General features: G+C 37.0%; 1 protein-coding gene across 1 annotated transcript in view; it reads left to right on the forward strand.

Moving 5' to 3' along the window:
* NAALADL2 (N-acetylated alpha-linked acidic dipeptidase like 2) overlaps nt 1–23,571 on the forward strand; it is a 218,059-nt gene that overhangs the window by 65,858 nt on the left and 128,630 nt on the right. The window contains exon 5 of the mRNA XM_041406077.1: nt 21,081–21,231. Within this exon, the coding sequence (XP_041262011.1) occupies nt 21,081–21,231 (151 nt within the window). The remainder of the gene's footprint in view (nt 1–21,080; nt 21,232–23,571) is intronic.

Here is a 23,571-nt window from a genome sequence, read left to right on the forward strand (position 1 = left end):
GGTGGCAGAGAGATTGGCAAAGACACCTTGATAGCACCCAGCTCCTGTGCCCTAGAGCCCAGCTGAGTGTGTGCCACTGCTCTGAGCACGCTGAGGAAGCCAGAGGAGGCTTTTTCAGGGAGAACTGCACAGTGGTTTCGATATCCAGCCTCTGGAAATGTCATTAACAGATTCATTTTTTGAAAAATGTTGTGTGTCTTGATCATGATTTAATCTTTAGGGGTTGCAATTCGTGAAAAAGCCATAATTTTTGTCCTAAATTAACTTTTAATAGAGTAACAAAAGCCCTGAAGGCCAAACCACTTCATCTTTAAAATGTTCACATATTAACATTTTTTCCACATCCATTAAATGAAGATGTTGTTCTACTGTGTAAATATCTGTATTTATTTTAATAATTTACTGCCTTCATAAATATTCATAAAATTGCTTTTTAACTGTCATAAAGTTTGGGATTGGATGTGTATGCAGAGGTTATTGGCAGGCCCTTATAGATAAGGGTTTTCTAAATAGAAAATATTAAAGATTCCCAGAATAAAGGTAATTGGCAAAAAGACTTCAGTTTAATAACCATGTTAATTTTAAATAAGTTTACTTTAGAAAAAGTAATTTCACTTTTCCACAATGTCTACATTGTTTATTTCTTTGTTCCCTCTGGTACTTTTTATGGCTAGCACATACAGTTGTGAAGGTGATAGTTTGCATTGTAAATCTCCATTTAACGAGGACCCTCCCTTTCCTTCCATCCCTTCCTCCATCCCTAGGGATACACAAATATATGTGTGTATGCTTATATACATATATACAGTGTGTGCATATAAATATACAAATAAAAACCAAGGTAAAAAACCGAAACATTTTAAAGGGAACATAAACACTTGATATGCATTTCATTATTAAGGACACTGGGGATTGGTTGGGGTTTTTTGTGGCCTCTTTTTGGACGGTAGAGTTTTTTCCAAGGCTCCTAAAGTCTTTATATACACACATTTCCCCATATGAGTGCTATGGGACTTTTAATGATATTATATCCCTTCCTAAAGCCCTTCTCAAAAAGTCAAGCCACAGATATAGGCAAGATAAATAAAAATTATAGAAACATGTAAAACTACACCTGGGGATCTGGATCTGAAGGGATTATCTAGTAACATCCACTGGATGTTATAGCATCCTGTTTTTCAGGTTTTATCTAATTAACCATCCTCTTAAAATCTCATCTCAGTTCCCCAAAATCCTGAGTTTCTTTTGATACTCCAAATTGAATTCAGGTTGATTAATTCAAATTGTTGGTGCAGAGTTTGCTAAGTAGCCAGTTTATATTTGTACAAGGTATGTTAGTTCTTATTTTGTCTGCAAGGAAGCTTTGTGATCCTTTTTCCTTAGCCTTTGTCTCCCCTGAATTTATCAGAGATTCTCTCCTTTAAGTTAGTTGCTTTTATTCTTTATCTTTTTTCTCTTCCCCCAAAGACTCGATTTAGTGTACTCATGTTCTTAACCTTCCCCTTCTTTAAAAAATCTCTTTAATCTGTGAGAAGTCACAGAGTCAAATGAACGGTCCCTTTGCATTTCTTTCTCTACTTCCTACGTAAGCAAATTCTACCTAGACCTTCAAAAAAAGTGCACAATAATAATAATCTATACCAAAAAGGTGTTCATGTTATTGAGGTTTCACACTCATCAGTCCTGTGTTTTTAATGATTCTTTCTGAATGTCTTCCTGATTTTTGATTCATGGAGTCCTGCAGAAACTATTTTGCTCTTTAGTGAATACTGAAGCATTTTATGTTTGTTTCAAAAAAAGACCATTGGCCTTCTTCATCAAAAAGTGAGACATTTGAGATATTGGAAGACACAGTTCTCAGTTATATTGCTCTTGCTCTGACTGATAGCAGTGCTTTCGTGTTCCTTTTGAACAGAAGGAGCAAACCATAATAGTTGGTTAGAGAAGCCAGGAGACCCCCTGCCTCCATATCATAAGTCTGATCTAGGTTGGGTGGACTAAGAAATACATCCCAGCCCACTGAGGAAATGTACCAGTGTTAAAAAAATCTCTCTGCTCAGATTTATGACCTAATGCTTCATCCTGAAGTCATATTTTAGTTCTTTATTGGTAAACTTAGTTTAAGCATAGCTGGGTAAAAAACAATTGAAAGTAACAATTGTGATACATTTTCCCCTCCGTGTGAGGTACTGTGGGAAAGAAAATCAAGAAGTCCTACTGACTTGAGAAATCTGTAGTTGATGACTAAAAAAGCAGTCAAATAGAAAGTCACAAACAGTGGTTTTGTGTTTCTGATTGGAAGCAAGTCACAGTGAGCTCCTGTGTTCAGTTCCTAGAAGGCTGTTGGTATCCACTATGATTTTTAGCTGAGCATGTCAATTTTCCTCCAACTTCATCCAGCATTTGAAGGATGATGTACTGTGACCTCTGCCACCTAAAAGGGAAACAGAGCCAGCGCAGTTATAAATCCAATCTGTATCTGTCCACATGAGTATGAAACAGTCGACAAAAATTTGCTCTCTTATCCCCTTAGTCAAGTGCACTGTCGTAAATTAAAGAGGGAATTCTCACTCCACTTTTTACAGTAGAAATGGGAAAAAGTAATTTGCCCTTGTAGGCAGTAAGAAGAATATAAAGGGTGGGGTAAGAGAAAAGCAATTGATGTCTGGAAGGAAGCATAATTAAAGCACAACTTGTCAATATTCTCGAGTAATTAACGTTTCGTTTGCATCAGTAAAAGGACTTCTGGTTATTAATCATTTCCTTTTTGCTTACAAACCCCTGGATTTGATTGCATGAAAGGAGAGATGTGCTATTAAGAGAGTAAACAAGGGGAAGTGTAAGTTAAATGACCAAAAGTAGGTATTGATTATTCTGCATTTCTGATGCCACACAATTTTCCCTGAATGTTTTGAGAAGGCACTGCTGCTCTGCAGACTTGTGTTCCCAGCTGTAGTTCCTATTGTCTCTTCTCTGTCAATACAAAAATTTCTGAAGTCCTGCTGGTGAGTCAAACACTGGATTCTTCCTGATTTGAGTCGGTGCATAGTCCTGTTCTCTTCTGTAACCCTAAACGCTTATATTTCTCTTAGGGAAGTGATTCCAAATATTCATATACTCAATTGGCTGTTTAATTGCACATTTGCTGCATGCATTGAATGTATCCTTTGAAAAATTAGTCCAGCTCCCACAATGGATTGCTCTTTCCTGAGGGGAAAGTGTTATAGGAGATCTCCTTCTTTTAGTGCAATAAAATTGAGTGAGACACTAAGTGGCTTCCATTCAAACATGGACAATGGCTGACTCATAAAGAATTCATTGTGGGGTCTTCTGAAGCCCTTGTCTGATTTTAGAGGTGTAAAACTCAAGCATAATTTCCTATTTTATCAAGCCCTTAAAAAGTGAGTAGTAAATGCAATCATCCAATTTACTGTGTGAGTGCTATGTCCTGATAAATGGTGCAAAGTGAAATGGATTTGCTGTGAGGCAACTGTTCTGAAGCAGAGCTGAGCAAAGATATCCACTGCCTCAGCTTGTACCCTGAATGCACACATGATCAGCTACTAGTGTGCAGGGCAGTGGGGAACACCACTTCTTCTTTCCTTCAGAAAATCTAAACCTTTTTCATTTGCTCTTCCTGCAGATGCACTTGGTCATATTTCTGCTTGTGGTCTTGGCCCTTCTTTTGTTGCTTGTGTAGGGAATTATTTTTTTCCTACCCAAGCTGGAAATTGGGCTGGTCTTTTGCATTAGTTGGGCTTGGATTTCACATTGACAGACAAATTATCTGGGCCTTTTCCCAGCTCATGTGTTTCCAGCAGATTTCAACAACAGCTGAGAAGGGAGGAAAATAAAATGGAAGATTCATGAGCTTTGAGTAGGGATGAGGGGTGAATATGTAAAATCTCATCCTGCCAGAACAGATCTATCTGACTTTGGGTTCTTTCAAAGTGTCAGCCACTGGATGGGTGAAGCAATGCCAGAAATCTTCAGAACTTCCCCCTCTAACAGCTTTGCAGAGGAGAGGCAGAGACCAGCATGGTACATCCTGCTTATATTTGATATTTTCTGGAATAGTGATCAGAGGAAAAGGTCATCTTTTTCAGGCAACAAGTGTTATATAAGTACTGCCCTCATTCTCTAGTGGGTTTGACTTGTATGGCATGTTCTATAGTAGCTGCTGGTTTCTTATTTTATTAAGGAGAAATTATGATTCTTCTCTGACATTTTATGCTCTTTAAAGTCTTTTCTCCTCATTTCAGAATGCTTAATAGTAATCCATTTATTTACATATCTGTGAACTAAGAAACTGGGTTGAAAGGTATCATAAGTCGCTATTCTTCAATAAAGTATTTATGTAAAACATGATTTAGGAGATTATAGAATTAAACAGTTCTATTCCTAGAATCAGTGTTTTATTTGATAAACCAGGACGTCACAGATTACTCAGCTGAAGAATGATTTTCATGCCTTGTGGCTCTTCAGGACATCCAGACCTTGGTTTGATTTTTGCATTGGTTCTGTGTGGCTTTAGAGACTCAGCTCTGAGAATTGGTTCACAAAATCAACACTTGTGATTTCTGCATGAAAATCTGAATTCTACCTTTTCAAATACACCTGTAATTTGCCACATGATCAGAACTTTGAGTAGAAACACGGATTTACTGGATGCTGCGATCCAACCTTGTAATTTGCATCCATGGATCCAGGGATATACATTTATATTTTGCATTCTATAATAACCAGCCTATGGAAAATTTTTGTTATTTTCCCTGGGATTACTTGAATTGCTCCTTTCAGATTGTCTGTAGCTGGATTTTGTGGAGCATAGATGGTTAAAATATGTAACTGCATGTCCTCCCTGGAGAGGGAAGAGGTGGCTTTTAGCATTATATTTTTTAATTTTCTCTTTGACTGCATAATGCCCTGGAACACCAAAGTCAAAATTTCACTCTTAGCCATTTGGGCCTCTTGATGTCTGTTCATGAATTTGAAAAGAAAAACACCAAGTCCATCATTACAAATATAATTGGCACCCTCTTTGCAAGTACAGCAATAACCACTTGGAATATTTTGTTTCCATTGCCAAAACATTAAACTAACCTTCTGTGCAGAAGGCAATTCTACCACAGTGAACATATTTTCACTTAACAGGAGAAGATTGTGCATTGCAATATGAGAACTCAGACTTTTTCATTTCCTCTTTAGGCCTCAGTGAATAATTCACAAACACCATGTGTAACAAAGTTAGACTTAGGTTGTTTTCTCCTGATCTAGGCCTAACAAAATGGCAACTTCATTGATATGTTATCCTGATACATTCTCATGTTTTAAAGTGTGTTTGGTTTTTGCATTTGGCTTCTGGGGTTTTTCTTTGTGCTTTTTTGTTTATTTTTAGTATTGAACATGCTCCTCTGAGAGCAATTCTCCATATTTGGAGTTGTGCTCACTCAAAATAATTGATTGTTTTGTTGTGTTTGGGGTTTTTTTGTTTTTTTGGTTTTTTTTCTTTTTCTTTTTTTGTTTTGATTTGACTTTTTTTTTAAAGCATTGATGCTTTTTGATATATAGAGTCAATCAGGGTTGTTGCAAATAAAAAGATTCTTGAACTTCCTTATGGTCATTGGGGAAAGAAAACAAAAATCATATGATTACAGTCACTGGTACCTTAATGAAAAATTGTTGTGGTCTACTTTCCTTGATTGACTTAAGGTGCAATTTTTCATTTTTTATTTCAAATAACTAGTGCAATTTTCCGTTATGTGTTTCAAATTTCACATCACTTCTACATTCAGATTTCTCAAAAAATCTCCAAAACTTCTCTTCATCAGATAAAACATCCTTAACCAAAAAAAAACAAACTTTGACAAAGCTGCCCAGGAAAGCCTTGTAATTGTGAATAACCACAGAACGTTCATGGGCTGAGATCTGTCAGGGCAGTTCAGTTATGTGTCGATACAGGTAATTTTTTAGATGGAGGACAGAGTGTTTGCATTCTGTGAAGGCTGGAGGAGTGCCTGCACTGACAGTCGAACCTGTTATTTATGTTTTCCCACTGCCAGTTATTATGCAGACACAAGAATTCTTAGCACACAGCCTCAGAGGTGACCTTGAGGTGACCTGGAGAGACCTCCCTTTCAATAAGATGGAAGCATATATTTCACTTCTGAGTCAATCTTGGTTTTCCCTCGAGTGGGAATTGACTATATTGCCTCTTATATCAGTATTCAGTTATATGTGATGGGTTTATGTTATAAAATGTCCACTGGGGAACTGACCTGACAACTCATTTCAGTCAGCCTCCACTGTAATCTCAGAGGAAAAATGATAACATTTAATCCACTTAACCACCTGGGCATGTCCCGTTCCTGTTTCTCTTATTAGAGAGTATAAGGAAAAAAGGCAAGGCCAAATCTGCTAGTTCAGAGCATTCTTGGATTGCAGGCTGAAGAAATCTTTATGAGACATTAGAGTTTTAATTAGTCTGGAGCATCTGTGTAGAAATTACTCTCCCTTACCATGGTAAGGTGCTGCAATGTTCCTCAAAGAGGAGATACAAGGAAGGCATTTGGAATGCGTTAGGAGAGCTGGGATCTGGCCTCCTCTTCCTGCCTAAGAACAGTCCCAGTCCAAGCAGAATGTTTTTTTTTCTTGGTTTGGAATACCTGTGATGAGTTCAAGTATGTTATTTGCATGGTGCTTCACACCTGATATTAGTGGAAGCATCTTTAAAAGATGACATTTGCTCAGCAATTTATTCAGCAAAGTGGGGTTGGAAGTGTGATACAGCATGTGATAAAAGTACAGAAATTTTCATTAAAGAATATTTAATTTAAATTTTGTTCCTTTACAGTGTAGTGTTATTCATCAAAAAATAGCTAATTGGGAAAGGTTAAGATTAGTATTTAAAAGAATGTATGTGAAACTGTCATACACAGAAATCTATTTTGCTGTGACATTTGTACGTGCAATAGAATCTGTTTGTAAATGTCTTTTGTGTCCATATAAGCTTTTTCAGAAAAACTTGAACTCTTTGGAAGTGCAAAATGAATCTTAGAAAAAGTGTAATATTTTTAATGAATTCTTAATTTAAAGGATAATTTACTTATTTTTATTATTTACAAGTGTACCTGACTGGATGAACTTTGAATTGTGCACTGTACAGATTCATTGAAAGTTGCAAGGACAAAATCTGACATTGTCACTCAATGTGCTTTATTTTCTTTGAAGGTGAAGTCATTTCAAGGCATACAGAAAATTCAGAAATAAGATTTGCTTCTGACCTGACAACAGTGCAGAATTGTTCAATACTTGGTGATACCAGTGGTAACAGGGGAAGAGTAGCTTAAATTACCTGTTTCTCCCTTTTTTTGTTCACTGGCAAACAGAATAAAACTACAGGTATGTTATTTAATTTCAAGAAAATCTAAGTTTTCATATCCAAATAAGCTTGATTGTTGATAGAAAAGCTTTTCATTCTCGATAAAGCGATCAGCTTGATGCAGTTTCCAGAAAAATACAGAAAAACACCACTTTATGTTAAAGCACAGTAAAACTCACTTTATTTAATATAAAAACCATACTTAAATATGTTGCACAGTACATTTTAGAGAACAATTCCCCTTCAGCAGAAGTAGCCATGGGTGGTGTTTGGTCAGGTAAACCTCCACAGGACAGTAAGGTCACGGCCATCACATGGCACCTTTATTGTTGAGATCCTGTCACCATGCACCGTCACGGTCAAGTGCACACAAGTCTCTCATCCAGATTGATCAGCTCCTTAGTCTTCTGTCAAGAAGTTCTTATTAACCAGGAAAATCTCTGTTCCTTCCTTTCACTCTGAGAACATGGTGTAAGAAATGCCCTCTGTCAGCCTGATATCCTTCCTTGGCACAGCTTGTCCTTAAGGGAAGAGGATGGGTTGCAAAGCAGGTAGGAAATAATATTTTTCCCCTGGTATTCCTTTTCTAGAAATGGCAATCATAGGTGTCTTGACTCCCTGAAGTGGAGGATATGTCTGAAGCAATTTAATTATAATCATGACTGTTCTGTGAAATGGGGTATTTCAGTTCTGAGTCTGTTTATCTCTGCAGTAGCTTTTGGTGATGAGGTCCTCTATGTGGATACTTAAACATTTCTTGATATCGAATTGGACACTGGAAAGCAGGCATATAAAACTCTCCTAATGCTTTACCATTTATTATGAGGGAAAAAGATATACAAAATATTCCAGCTTCAATCTAAATCTGAGCAGCCCAGAGTAACTGATGTAATTCTGAAGGTACCACCTGCATGCTAAACATTTGTCTTCACCCTTTAAGGGTTTTAGAAAGAGATTTTTTTTTTCTTGGTCTCAAGATTAATGGACAGCGTGATGAATTCTTAACAAATCTGTGCTCCTTAAAAAACACCCAAACAAATTTTAAGCCTTTATTCTCTTCCTGAATTAAGCTAGTCAGTGTCTCATGGTCAAGGTGTGTTACACAATGATTTGTTTAGCCTCTGAAGATGTTTGTAAATGATGGGGAAAAAAGATGTCTTTAACATTACTATAATCCTGTTTTCTAATTAAACTTGAAGAGGAAAAAAATCCCAACCCAACATAAAACAGTGCCCCTCAAAAGAGTGTTTTCTAGAAAATCTCTGATATTTTGTTGCAGAATGATCTTTAGTGGTAAGCCTGGAACTTAACATCAATGACTGTGAGATGAAATTGATATAAATATTTCTAAGACAGCCTTCAAAGTGTTGTTTTCTAATAATCAAAGATTATCATATTGGGAACAAAGAGTTGATCAGGGTTTTACTGTCAGAGCTGCCTCTTTAACTCAGTATCTTCATGGAATGGCATGTTAACAGATCATTCTCCTCAGAAATCTTGTGTGGAAGGACAGTTTAGTAGATGCTGGCAAAAACTTAAAAAGGTAAATTTGATTTTAAAACCCCTGTCATCCTGCTCTAAGTATCATAACTGTGTAGGCCCTTGTTGGAAAGATGAGTATTAATTAATTTCACTGTTTGTTTAAATCACATCTATCTCTACAATTAACTATCTTTGTGTACTTTGTCTATTTTAGGATTAATCTTTAGTATTTGCTAGCTAAAAGAATCATAACAATTATGTGTATATTATTTTTCCATCCCCTGAGAGAATTAGGTTCAGTGAATCACAGAACCATTTAGGTGGGAAAAGACCTTTAAGATCCTTAAGTTCCCTCCCCAAACCCACCACTAAACCATGTCCCCAAGTGCCACATCCACAGATCTTTTCAATCCCTCCAGGGATGGTGACTCCACCGCTTCTGGGCAGCCTTTCCCAATGCTTGATAACCCTTTTGGTGAAGAATTATTCCTAATACTAATTGAAACTTCCCTGGTGCAATTTGAGGCACTTTCATCCAGTCACTTTTTACTTGAGAGAGGAGACCAACACATAAAGGTCAGAAAGCCTGACTTTGAATTTCTTACCAATTAAGGTTTTTTGACATTGAGGGTGTTACTTTGGTGTAAAGCTGATGCAGTTAAATGCAGGCTTAGGCACGAGGGTTTCAGTAACTACCAATTTTCTAAACAGAGTGGATAGAGATGCATTTTCCATTAGAAAGTGATGCAAAAGAAAGCTTGCCCTGTAACCCTGAACTGGCTTCCCTTTCACCTTTTTAGTTAGAAGCTATAGTAAGTACAAAGTTAGTCATCACTGTCAGTCGACAAAGAAGAAATTAATAGCTGAGAACATCAATTTCTGTTTGTGGGGTTTTTTTTTCTCTCTGTCTCTTTTGCAAACATATTGCAAGGGAAAATGCTTGTTCTGAACTTGGAAATATTCCCTGATTTTCTATAGATTTCTCTCCTGGGCTAAACACCAGGGTCTGTGATTGTGATCTTCATTCTGTGTCAGACCATTCATTCATTACATGGTCCTGTAATGTAACTTGGTGTTGAGATGGAGCTTTTATTTGGGTTTTTAGGTTGGAGGCTTTTGGTTTGGCATTTGTTTGATTTTTTTTGTTGGTTTTCATTGTTTTTTTTCTTTTCCCCCAGAGTGAAATTGTATATTCTTTAAAGACTTTTTCTGCAAGTTCTGTCTTAAGAGTTACAGTGGTGTAACAGATGTTGATTGATCATGAGTTTTATTGTATTTCTTTTTCATTCATCTTATAACTGCAGTATTCTGTTTGTCATTTGGAAAGTTTAGTGGAGTTCTAGGAGCTGTAAGTGGTGCTAAATCTTTTCTGTGGGCCCATCGGAGGGAACTGTGTTTTTAATGTACAACGTTTCAAAAGATATTTTCTTCTGGTCTTTTCTTTCCTTTCCCAAAAAATTGTCAAAGACAAAAATAATGTGCTGTCAATGATCTAGTTGAGAAGACTGACAGAGCAAGGGTTTTACTGACACATCTTTCTTAACCATTCTTGTATGACCTTGTTTTGTTATTGGGCTCTGCCTTTCCTAATCACTGCATGGAAAAAAAACTTAGTGACAGCAAGTTGGTCCTATTTTTCACATTTTATATTTTTCACTTTATTTTTTAAGACAGGGAAAGGACATAATTTTGGATTGATGTTTTGAAACTAATTGTAGACTGGTGTTACTGAAGAGGAGCTGGGGCTTGTTGGTTTGGCTTTTTTTTTTTCTTTTTTTTTCCCTAACTGCTGGTGAATGAATGACTTTGTAGTGCTTTGTGACTGCCAAACTAATCCAGCTGCCTTCCCTGTTCTCATCAAGTGCCTCAACCTTGGACCTCCTTCATGTAGCTCTTTCTACTATTTCATTTTGGTGAAATGGGCTATTTAGTAGGTCACAGGAGGAGGCAGAGCTCTGTTTTACTGATGTGCTGAGTGGAAAGCAGTGAAAAAGAAAGGCCCTAGGAAGACACAAAAGCTGCACATGTTGGCTTTTTCAGCTGTTGTATCTTTTGTGTAGATTGCAGTTGTGCTGCACCAGAGTTATATATTAAGTGGTGCTTCAGTTTATTACATATTCCGCTTTAAACCTTGATGTTCAGTAGGAAAGATGCATTCATGATATGCCCTGTGTAGCACAGTTCATGAATAAGTTCTTGTGGAAAAAAATTCTAGCTCCTGAAATGTCAGTGAGGAAACACAATCAAGACTAGCCTAATTTTTAATTTTGGAATTTCTAGGGGAGCTTAGGAGCAGAATCAGTACTGATAATTTATAAAGAACTTTTATTGCTAAGGTTTGTAATAACTTCTTAAATATTTATAGTTCTTGAAATGACTTTATGCACTGGGGCACATTCTTTATGATCATTTCTTTTATCACTCCTAGTTTGTGACTGTTTTTCTAATAAGGAAGATAAATAAGTTAATTCTGATTATTGATTTACTTAAAGGCGTGCTAACCAAGTAGTTAAACACTGCTCTTTTCCATAAATGAAGCTAAAATATTCATTAACTAATTAATAATATTCTGGTTTTTTAGTTGATGTATAGATATGCCTGAGGCTTACATATAGCACACTCTATATCTTTATATGTTCTACTTGGAAACATAAAATTAAATAAAATGTAAATTTAAAAATACATAACAATGTTATGCAGTCTCAAAATAGACTGTTATATTACATTCAAGGCATTATTTTAAAAGCATGAAACCTGGATGCAATGTAATAGACCAGGAAAGAGTTGAGCAGGGAGTGTATTATGTATTTAACAAAAAACTAAAGCTATTTTGTATTTAACAAAAAACCAAAGCAAAAGACTAGAATTTTCCAATACTAGTAATAGGATAAAAATTGTGAGAATAATAATTTAAATGAATAGGTATTGGTTTTGCACAGGTCCAGTGAAGGCAGCTATGTTTTAACAATCTAACAATTGTGGGCAGCAAATGTGCCTTAATAGCACATCTCTGATTGCTGTGTGGGTTCTGAGGGCATCTGCTGATGCCTTGGTGGATCCCATACAACAGCTGAACTCTTGGAGCTAGAAAAGTCATAATCCTACTTTTATCTTGGAGATAGAAGGACAGCTTGGGCTGTTTCATTTCAACACTGCTAACTTCCAGTGTTGGTACTGGAAAACACATATTCCAGGTACCCCAAGGATATTTACATTTCAGTTGAGAAAAGACCACAGAGAGAATCAAAGGTCGTGAGTTTACACTGCATATGAGGCAGAGCGAGGGGTGTTTACACAAATTATCTCTGCTCATCTTCTCCCTTATTCTTGCTGATATTTTGAGGGGGGTTGAAATGAGATGAGCTTTAATGTCTCTCCCAAGCCAAACCATTCTGTGATCCCAGGACTGGGTTTGAGGGGTGTTTATACAAATTCGGTATTTCCCTTGCTCTCTGCTCATCTTCTCCCTTATTCTTTCTGATATTTTGAGGGGGGTTGGAATGAGATAAGCTTTAATGTCTCTCCCAAGCCAAACCATTCTGTGATCCCAGGACTGGGTTATCTCCAGGCTGGGAGCCTGCTGCTGGAGCCCAGAGTGAGAAGAAAAAGATTGCAGAGGGTTGAGAGCCCCCTGAGGTTGGGAGCAGATGCCCCAAATGTTTGTGGTGAGCAGAGTGGATGCAGGCACAGTGGAACTGCAGCCACCTCCCCAGAGCTTTTTGTGCTTTTTGTGCTTTTTGTGCTTTTTGTGCTTTTTGTGCTTTTTGTGCTTTTTGTGCTTTTTGTGCCCTGCACAAGGTGCAGAAGGGTGAGGGGAACCTGACATTGCAGCTTTCTGGGGGAGAAGCACCCTGTGCTATGAATAATGTTTGAAAATCCAATCTGCTGATCTTAATTTTTCTAGTGGTAGGAAAAAAAGTAAGTAAGAAAAAAGAAAAAAAAAAAAGGTAAGGGGACATTGGCAGATTTGACTTTGTTCTGTGACTCTGGTGGCAGTTCAGTGGATTTTGGATTAAAAGTTGGGTAGAATGCATAACAAAGGTCGTGAGGTCTAATCAGTTTATTCTTGATGATTTAGCAAGATTATAATTATATCTTTGTGTAATTGTTTCTTGTATGATGGATCTCCAGCTTTATTCTCTCTGTAATAGAGTCTAAACATAGACTGGAATAACCATAAACATAATCAGAAACAGTTTCAGTGTGAACAGGGAAATGCTATTGGCTTTCTGGAGGTTGCTCATCTGGACATTCATACAGCCTGTTTCTCTTTAATGTTTAGTGAATATTTAATGATACTTATTATGCACACAGTGTTCCTCTACACGCTTATTTAGAAGTGAGTAGTATTTCCTGAAGATGTAGGAATGCAATAGCAATATGAAAGGCTTTGTATTATATACTTGTCAAATAATGGAGCTTTTTTTTTCTGGACTGTAAGCAATTCAATTATTTTGTTTCTGAAATAAATTAAGTAAAGCTTATTGAGTCCAATCAGCCCTTGTTTCTAGGGAATTGTAGTTCAATTTCATTTTTAATTAGATTGAACATTGTGAATTTCTTAGCAGTGGTAAGCAAGATCTGGCAATAAAATATGCACTCAATTTGTATTAAAAGTTGCTAAAATCTAGTACAGGGAACTGGCAGTATATCTGGCTTATGTTTAATTGTCCAAATATCCTATTGTGAAAAATTCCATTTTTAAAACCTGCTGATGTGTAACAAATTACTTTTCTTTGATAAAACTCTATAGAAGATGAGCAGGCAGCAAACAGGAAAAAGTATGGGACAGAACATTCAGTTCTTGATAAGCTTAATACCACATGTAGGAGCAGGATGTTAAAAATTTTTCTGTGCAAGGATCACAGAATTAAACCAAGATGATTTTTGCGTTGGAGGGGAAGTCTCCAAAGGTTTTTCCTCAACTGCCAGAGCTGTCCAGAGGTCAGTGTGTGGATTTCCAGTCAAACCAGCACACAACAAGCTTGTGACCAGTGTTCACTGAGAAGTCTACTGTCCTTGGAGAGTGCTTGTCTGGCAGAGGAATGTACTTAAAAATATAATGGATGGTAAACTGATGTACAAAGTAGGTCTTACTCATCACTGCCATGCAGCCCCATTGCTCAAAGGCAGATTTTTGTGATTAACATGGTAAAGTTTCTTCCCCTTCCCTTCTGCTTTTCTTCCCACAATCTGTAGGACATCCAAGAAATACATAAGGAGACTCTCTCTTCCCTAGAAATCATTTTCTAGATATTAGAAAAAAAAGGACAAAATTTTGAAAATTGAGAATTGTGAAAGCCAATTTTAGTTTGGAAAGTGATTAAGAAAACGTCTTAAAAAAAAATCGTAGATATGTTTGTCAGATTCTTTCCACAAATAAACACACTTCATGTTATCATTTCTGTGGTAGTAACTACATCAAAGTCTTAAGGTCTTGCCATGATACAGAGCAACTCTTTGATTTTGTGTTGTTCCTATATATGTCATATGACTGTATGGCAGGAATATTTTGATAAATTTCATTGCAATATGTTTTCCCCCTTCTAAGACCTTTATGGCCAGAGCCTGTCATTTATGAGACCACTGTGTATGCATTTATAGCTGTTGGAATTTTTATTCAGCTTAATCCCTTTCCCAGCCTGTTTGTTCAATATAACAACGATGCCATTCCTCAGGCAAGGACAGTGTTTGAGCTGGAAAGGAAAGATGTGTTTCTTTTTATGGTCCCCATTAAACTGGCTGCATCCTCCATCCCTTTTACAGCCTTAGCACAGCACCTTGAGGGTTGGTCAGCAAAAGTCAAAACCTCTTCAGACAGAGTTTTGCCTCCAAATTCCTTTGACCATCTCTCAAAGTTTGTGATGGGGAATCCTGGAGCATGATTAAATATCAAATGCAATATTAAAAATACAAGGTGAAACCAAACATTTCTTTGTTAAAAACTTGAAATTTGGAAGAGTGGTATATAGATGAAGATATGTGTATTTAAATGGGTTTTTTCCCACCTTGAGTTTTGTTTGTGTTGCCAAGCCCCTTCCAAATGCTCTGTATTACAGTAGGTAATAGGTAGTAGAAGATAGCAGCATCTGATTATACTCCCAGCATCTAAGTCTTGCTTTTCTACCCAGTCTGCTACAGAAATAAAGATCAGTGAGTCAGTGAGATCTTTCAACATGTTTAAATGTACCTTTGTTCTTGATTCATAATTTTACGTACTACAAATTAGTCAGATAAGATGGGAGACCCTTTCAGAGCATCATGATTTTAATTGGGACTTCAGTAGAAAAGAGTAATTAATAACTGTTAACCTGTCCAGTAAAGCTGTGTCTCAGATTAATGAACCATGTCTTTTGCGCATTGCACTATGAATTGAAAAATGCAGCAGTTAAAAACAGATTACTGTTATTTGTCTAATTAATGCTGATAATTGCACTGAAGTATAATGACAATAGGAGATTTTTAAAACATTAATATATTTGGTTTTGCTCCAAATAATATGTATTAGGTACAAACATGTAGTTTTTCATGTATTTTTGATGGATTTTTTTTTTTTTTTACTGATAAGTTTTTCTTTACTTTTGTTTCCATGCTATGTATGTATTATGGCTTTGAATATAAAATTCTACATGCATTTTTGTGAGGTTTACCTGGAAGGGACAGAGAAAAGGTGATCACAATTATATAGAGATATAAACAGGATTTTGTTTCTTATTTTACAAATGTGTTATGTCCATGGTTTGCTTTGTTAGCACTGAGTGGACTTGAAATAAACAGCAAGATTGTGAATCTGCCTTTAGGAAGAGGAAGAGTTTTGGCCTGATGCTACATGGAGGAGGTTGTATGTTAGAGTAACAACCTGATCCCAAATTAACTTTGCTGTCAGTAGCTGACACTTAAAGGCCTTGGTTGTCTAATGAACTGTGGTGTCATTAACACTTAGGCAGTCATTGTGTAAAATACAATCTTTAAGGAGATTTAATTAGTGTACACTGCCATTTTAAGTGTTTAAAAAAAATCTCCTTAAGAATCTGTAAGTGCTTGTAGCTAAAGCATGTTTTATCTCTTTATTTAGGGTTCTGTTACTTTGCCAGACTAATTCTGTATGCAGATTTAAGGAGATTTAAGTAGTGTACACTGCCATTTTAAGTGTTAAAAAAAATCTCCTTAAGAATCTGTAAGTGCTTGTAGCTAAAGCAAGTTTTATCTCTTTATTTAGGGTTCTGTTACTTTGCCAGACACAGACATATTTTTGATGTAGAAAAACCTTCAAAAACCTCTGAGAAGTTTCAGTGAGCAGCCTAGTATTATCTATTAGTGTGATTATCTGTGTCCAGGTGTGAGGATACACTTTCAATAGTGTGAAATCCATTCACATAAATGACTTCTGAAAATGAGAACTGCATTTGTAGGCACTTTTAACTTCAGTCATCAAGGTGTGCTTAAAGGGCTTTTTGAAATGTTGACTTTTAAAATATACTATCATAGTACATGATACATACCAAGATGAAAGAGAACTCTTAAATACTGTTGTGCAGCTAATTTATATTGTTTCATTTGCTATTATGTAAGGATTGAAAGAGTTGAAAGCAGAATTAGATAAGAAAATGCCAATACTGTTATTGACCCTAATAACAGTAGGGAACCTATAGTAAAATTAAGAGATCTAGACAATTTTTTTTTCCTAGCACTAAAATTTTATTTGAAAATCTCTCTACAAGTGGTGGAATGTGTTTGGAAGTTGCTGTATTTTAAATCAAGTTTTCCAGACACACTGTTAGTGCTGCTTGTTTTGAGTAAGAATGGAACCTTCCATGATGGCAAAGTCACTTGCTATATAGAATTGTAAGCCAACGTATCTTGTACTGAACTGCTTTATCCTAAATAATGTATCAGTCAATAAAAGAACAGGTTGTTCTATGGATTAGTGAATAGGTTTTTCACAGCTCTGTTTCTTGAGGCTGGATTCTGTGGTGTCTAATCTGTGGATGAGTTTCTGTATTCCTTTACATCTGTCACTCTGTCTCTTGATTTCTTCCATGTTTTTTCCCTCTTCCATTAAGAAGTAAGCTCTTCAGTTTTTATTAATGCATTCTCAGTCATGTATAACAGCATCTGCCTCTTGTCTGCTCAAGATCTCATTTTCTTTAAACTTGCAGGAAATATCTGGGATATTTCCTCCTGTGAAGTTAAGTTTTCTGTGCCAACTAGTCAGTGGCTCAGTCATTTCTGTGGATCAGGACACATAAATGGACAAGCTTAGAAAGTGGACCTGGGCAATATTTGTCAGTAATAGGGCTGGTGTTGTACTTCATAAAGCACAAACTGCACTGCTGATAGTGGAAACACCATGAGGGGGAAAATTGCTTGCACAGTGGGTTCTCAGGAGGCCTGTCCATATATTGGAACTATTTGCAGATATGGTAAGAAGAATTGCTAATAATGAGAAGCTATTTGAATATGGAATTAGTAGGTTGATATAACCCACAGTTACTTGCATCATATTTTTTTCTTTTTTCCTGGTGCATTCATAAGCATTGTTAACCATCACTGTTAGGAATCATGCATTGCTACTTTCTAAATTACTTGTAGCAGAACTGGTAATCAACAGCGCTGATAATCAACAAATGGGAGGGAAAAGATGCCTGCTTATTTAAGTATCTTTAAACATTGGGGTCTTGCTGGATCAGAGGTTCTAGAAACAGGATCTAAGCTGTTCAGATGCAGTGAGAGAATAGTGTAGGAAACCCTCTGTACTCACAGTTGCTGTAATCCAGGTGAGAGCAAAGTGTGATGTGATTTTCTGCTCTCTGCCCATGAAATGACAGCTTAAACTCAGGCCCAGATGTGGCTCCCATGCACAGAACATCAGAGTAGTGCTGCTTCAGTCAGGCATTACTTTCAGCTGGAAAGAGAGGGTGCTGCTGCAACAGCTCCATGCCTCAGTGTGCGTGTTTTTAATTTTCTGAGGCTCTGGGGTTAGCAGGTAACCAGTCCAGTGTAGCCCCTGGAAAATAATGAAGTCTGATTACCTGATTGGTTTTGTGCTGTGTGGTGCTTACAAGGTGCAAGGGTGGTCTCAGCTGAGAAGAAGAGAGCAGGGGAAAAGATCTTCAGAGAGCCAGACTTTGCACTCAGGTGGAAAATAACAAATACAGCTTGAGGCCAGTACCTGCTGCACTGCTTCCCTGCTTATCACCAGTCACTGATGGGGAGCTTTTATGCATTATGCTGGAGATTCACAGAGGCTGCAGTCTGTTCTCTTTGGTAGGTTTGTTCTGTGTTCAGATCATTAATATAATCCCTAATTAAGTGTTCATTCAGGTGAACACTGGCCTCAGGTGAGCTAAAAGACATGGAAGCCACCTGTAAAGTAGTGGCTCCTTTTTCTTGTTGCTTCTTTTCTTTTTCCTCAGCAAATAGTCATGCTCAGCTTGCTTATTTTGAACAAAATACCTGCCAGTAGTTTTGTGGCAAAAATGTCACAGTAGAGCTTGTCTGCAGTGTGGAGCAGAGAGCTGGGCTCTGTTACCTGTGTGTCTGCAAAAGGGAAATGTTTCCTCTGCCACATCTCAGAGATGGTGCACTTAAAACAGAGAAGCAGCTTTGGGTTTTCCCCTTAGAGCCAAACTGTAGACTGTTGCAATCTGTCTCTTCACTGCTTCAGCCATATCATCTTTAAATGGCAATTTAATGGTGCCTGGTGGTGTGTAGAGTTTACAAAGCTAAACTGTCCCCAGGTACACAACAGGGCCTTTGGTAAAGCAGCAGGTGTCTCAGATTAGATTAAATTGAGTCCAGAATGTTTTATGGGGTGATTTAATACACTGAATTGAAACAGTCACATTTTTTAAAGTAACTCTAAAAACTGAGGACTCAAGCAGCCATAAATAACGAAAGGGTTAACAGCAGGCACCAGCATCTGTTTTCAAGGGTTCTGCTGTTCCCAGTTTGTTCTGAGATGTTTATGGCTGTGGGAGAGGGACAATGCATACGTCCAAAATCATAAGGAGCAGATTTTGCTGTTGGATGATTTTGCAATCTAAAATAATCCATTCATTTGAATAGATGTGCACTGGTTTACCTGAAGGAATTAATCTACAATCTTCTGCCTTGTTAAAAAATATGCAGAACCTTCTTTGGCTTCTTTGTGCTTGGACAATTTATGGCTGGTAAAGTGTTGACATATTTAAGATGAAAATGGAATCAACAATGCACATTTATTGTTGATATAGTAGTGCTGTCACTGTTGTAAAGTTAAAAAGCAGCAATTATAGCTGAAATCTGAAAGCTGTTTTGTAATTTCACATGTGTGACACAACTCCTTACTAGAGATTGTAGCCATGGCAGCAGTGGTTGCTGCACTTTGTGAATAGCAGACATGTAGTTACTTTCTCTCACTAAAACTGTGGGATTTAATAGAGATTTTTTTTTTAAGTGCAAAGTTTTTAAAATTCTCTTAAAAAAAAAATCTGTGTTTCCTGTTTTGTGTGCTACTAAATAAACCAGGGATTAATAAAAAGATACTGGATATTGAGGCAGGAAAAGGCAATACTTATTTTAAATCCTGCCTGTGTTACATCATTTAGCTATGATGTGTCCCTAGTTCTCCCACCCTACTTTTTGTGCAATCAAATCCTGTCTGAATATCTGAATACAAACATGAATTGAAAACAGAACAAAACAATAATAAATGAACCTACCATTTGGGAAATCTCTATTCCTGCATTACATTTAAAGTCTGTAATATATTTTTAACAATCTGAGCTAATCACCTTCTCTCATTCTCCTACTCATCTATCTAGAGTTCCTCAAAACATCCCTTTCCTTCTGTGGATTGCTTGTTTGTGTGAGATAGGTAGGATTAAGTGACTCACAGGTTCAACTTGCATCTGCTTATCTGAATTCAGACAAGTCTCAACGTCTTAGCAAAGCACAATATTAGATATATTTACTTACAGAAATGGCAAATAGTACTTTGCTATTTTTAGCATATTGCAAATACTAGGCTGCTATTTTTATATTTTTTTTCTGTCTTAGCTATTGAGTAAAGCAGAACTGAACACCAAATGCTTATGAGGCTCAGACTGAATGCCATATATTCATGTAATTTACATTCTTATAAAGCCACAAAGAGCTGTGCATAAACATTGCTTAATACCAGCAGCCAGGAGATAAATTGAAAATTATACACACACACAAGAAGAAAAAGAAGGTTCTAAAATGTAGAAGAAGAAGACAACTGAACTGAGGAACAGAGGTGTAGTAAAAAGTCCTCAGGTTCCTGTGAAATCAGAGTTGTGTAGAAACATCAACCTGCAGTCATTCCTCAGACCATTTGGAGACATTTCGAAAGTCATCAGTAGAGCAGCCCAATGAATAGTAAGATAATTCTTAAATACTTTAATTACTTCTGTCTGAAAAGTTCATATAGCATTGTATCAGTAAGTTCTCAAATATGCAGAGTATTACACAGAAAGGTCATCTCATTTCATGGGAGTATTTGCCACATTGCAGTTTGATTTTGGCTGTTTTGGAATAAAATCCTGTTATTTTTCAATTCTCTATGAAAGAAAAAACCTGAGGTTTTCCAGTCAAAAAAGCTGCTGCAGTTTATGGTACTTGGATGCTTTTGTTCTTGACTTTGGGGGAAGTTTGCCTGATATTCTGGCCCAGATCTGTGGATATTTGGAAACTCCAATTGCCAGTTCCAACTCAAAACTTTGATGTTCTAATGAGACAAAATAAAAGCTGACAGGAGCCAGATCCAAATATTTGGGTAGATAGACTGGAGTTTTAATTTTTTTTTTTTTTTTCATGTTCTGTAAATTCCTGTTTTAACTGAATAGTAACCATGTCCAGAATCCTGTGGAAGCCTGATGCCAGTGTGGACAAACATTCAGTATGTGCTGTGTCCTTGAAGATGTAAACTAAGCAAGAAAATGTTGCAGATAATAACATGGAAAATAGGGAAAGTAAACTCAAGGTGTTTTAGTGATATTATTTTCAAAACTCAGGCATTTTCAGGGTGGTGTTTATATCATAGGAAAATCTGTTAAGGTGCTACAAGCACTTTGGCAGTGCAGCTTGGCACAGAACACTCTGGTGAGAACCTGGTGCATGGGCAAGCCTCTATCTCACCAGCAATTAAAAAAAAAAAAAAGATGTTTTTTGACACTTGTTGTTAATGGTCACTTGTGTTGCTTTGTTCCCTCAGCTTTCTCTGCTGGAAGATGCAGGGTTTGGTGGTGTTCTTGTTTACACTGATCCTTGTGACTTGCCAAAGACTGCAGACCTTGCTGATAAAGCTTTCATGGTCTCCTTGAACAGCGGGGGAGATCCATCCACGCCTGGTTATGCCAGTATTGGTAAGTACTGGTCATGGCTTAGTCACTTAATGTGCATTTTAATTCTCTGTAGATTGTAAGAATGGGAGTTAAAAAAGCACTTAACCAAATCTTGCTGGCAAGAGAGGCTCTGAGTAAGGAAACACTGTGTAATGCAGCATGGCTTAGAGGATGGAATCCAGTCTCAAAAGTGCTTTAAATTCTTGGCACAAAGTCTGCACTCTCAATAGTTTATAGTGTTTTGGATTTGAGTATTCACACACTGAACCATTATTACTACCTGTTTTTTCTTATCCCATGAACAAAAGCCAAGACTGTGAAGTACTGACCAAGCATCTGTTCCCACTGAAAGAATTATTCCCTTCATTCTGTCTTCCTCTTTCATAGTATCAGAAATGAAAACTTTTCGTCAGTAGGTGCAAGTGAAATGTCATTAGATATTTATATTTTTAAAGTATTAAGAAAAAAAGAATGTTTATACTATCTATATGCTACTATCACTTGAATAGGTTGTGTTCATTTAGCCTTGCCCAGATAGACTTGGTTATTAATTATGCTTCCCTAAATACATGTATTTTTGGAAAGATGGGAAATACAGAATTGATTTCAAGGAACAACATCCTCTTATATAATTTTACGTGGGGTGTTTTTGAAGCGATGTTAACAATAAATAGAAGCAGCAGCATATTTGACTTGTATGCGCTGCTTAAATCTCTATTCTTGCTGTTTTGTGAGTGTGTGTTCTGCTTCTGTGCAGCTTTTTCAGCTTTACAGCCCTTTTTACTATCTAACTATTTGGAAATGTATTAAGCAGCAGTCTATGAGTTTGCAACAAGGCTTCATCAAGAATATTTTGTCCGGTTACTGGCTCAGACATCTAAAGTTTGACTTGAATTGGCACTAAATCAACTGAGGCAACGTGGAGATACGTCATGCCTAGAATGGCAGAAAATAGAAATATTTGCCTGGTTGTCAAAGAAGGGTGTTAGCTATTCACAGCATGAATGCCTTGACAGCTCAGTGGGAAAGAAATTGCACATTTTCTCAGTGTCTCAGTGTACCTGACCCAGTGTTCTTAAAATGCCCTGGGAGCTACAGAGGTAAATATAACACTCTTCAAGCTTTATTCTTGCTCATTTCATGGAGCTATTTGAAAAACAGTTTGTGGTGTCTCTGTCTGGCTGACTCCTTAATGTTTTATTTACCCTACAAGAAAAGTAAAGCTAATTAAAACAGATACACCAACATGAAGATGCCACTTGAGTGTTTAAACCTTATGTGTTAGTTTTCTGTCAGTAAATGATCTCATCTGCAGTGTGCATTCCAATCTCCAGTTTGGGAAAGAGAAGCTTAATTATATGTACAATGATGTTACAAGTGCATTGATGGTTTCTGGTAGAAGCCTTAGTATGGCTTGTTTGTGGTTTGAAATCTCTGAGCAACATTCATAGGCAGGAACAGGTTATCATGCTCAAGATCATTTGATCATTGAGTGCCATGATGAGCTGGAAAGACTCAAAGGAATACTTGAGACAACCCTTTTTTTTTTTTTTTTTTTTATATAGTTTTGTCACTGGAAAGTAGATCAGATGGAAGTAATTCCTGTGCTTCTGATGATGATTTTGCTTCTCTGGGGACTGTGAATTGACTTGCTTAGAGGTAGCTCATGCCTGGGACAGACACAAATGCGTCTGGAGTGCAGGCATTTCCCTGGGGGATGCACTTGGATGTACAGTAGTTAAACTGCCTAGTGTGGGATAAAAGAGCCAGAGAACCCGGGCTGCCCCTTTCACTTTGATTCACAGAGTGTAATAAGCACTACACAAGATTTTATTGGAAGCTCCTGCTTAAGTTATTGGCATATCTTTGACACCATCTGCACCTCACACTTTGCCAGAAGAACTGTTACTATCACAATCTCGAGGCTGCTCCTACAAGCATTCTCCCTTTTACTGGGAAATTCCTGGTAGGATGAGTGATCCAAAGCTAGTCTTGTACTTGGTGAATAAAAAGTAGGAAACTTGGATTTTTGTGCTGCTGCCTTTGTTTCTCCTGTATTTTTGGTCTGAAAACAAATTTCTCAGTGGTATCACAGTACTGGAATGCTTCAGTATTTTCCTAGGGAAAAAAAAGTCTTCAGGAAATGGTATAATTTACAGATCTTTTCTCAAAGTTGACAACATTTTAAAATGGGATTTATGTAATAGTTCTGAGAGAATTTTGGAGATCTCATGAGGTTTCAGCTCACATTTTCTGTTTCATGAAGATTAAATGCTGCAGTTCTGCATATGAATCATCTCAAATGTATAGAAATAGCTTGAGGATGGGTTTGAGATGCCAACTACCTACGAGCAGAATGAT

This window comes from Onychostruthus taczanowskii, unplaced genomic scaffold (assembly GCF_017590055.1).
Source record: "Onychostruthus taczanowskii isolate IOZ18803 unplaced genomic scaffold, ASM1759005v1 scaffold24, whole genome shotgun sequence".
Classification (NCBI taxonomy): Eukaryota; Metazoa; Chordata; class Aves; order Passeriformes; family Passeridae; genus Onychostruthus; species Onychostruthus taczanowskii.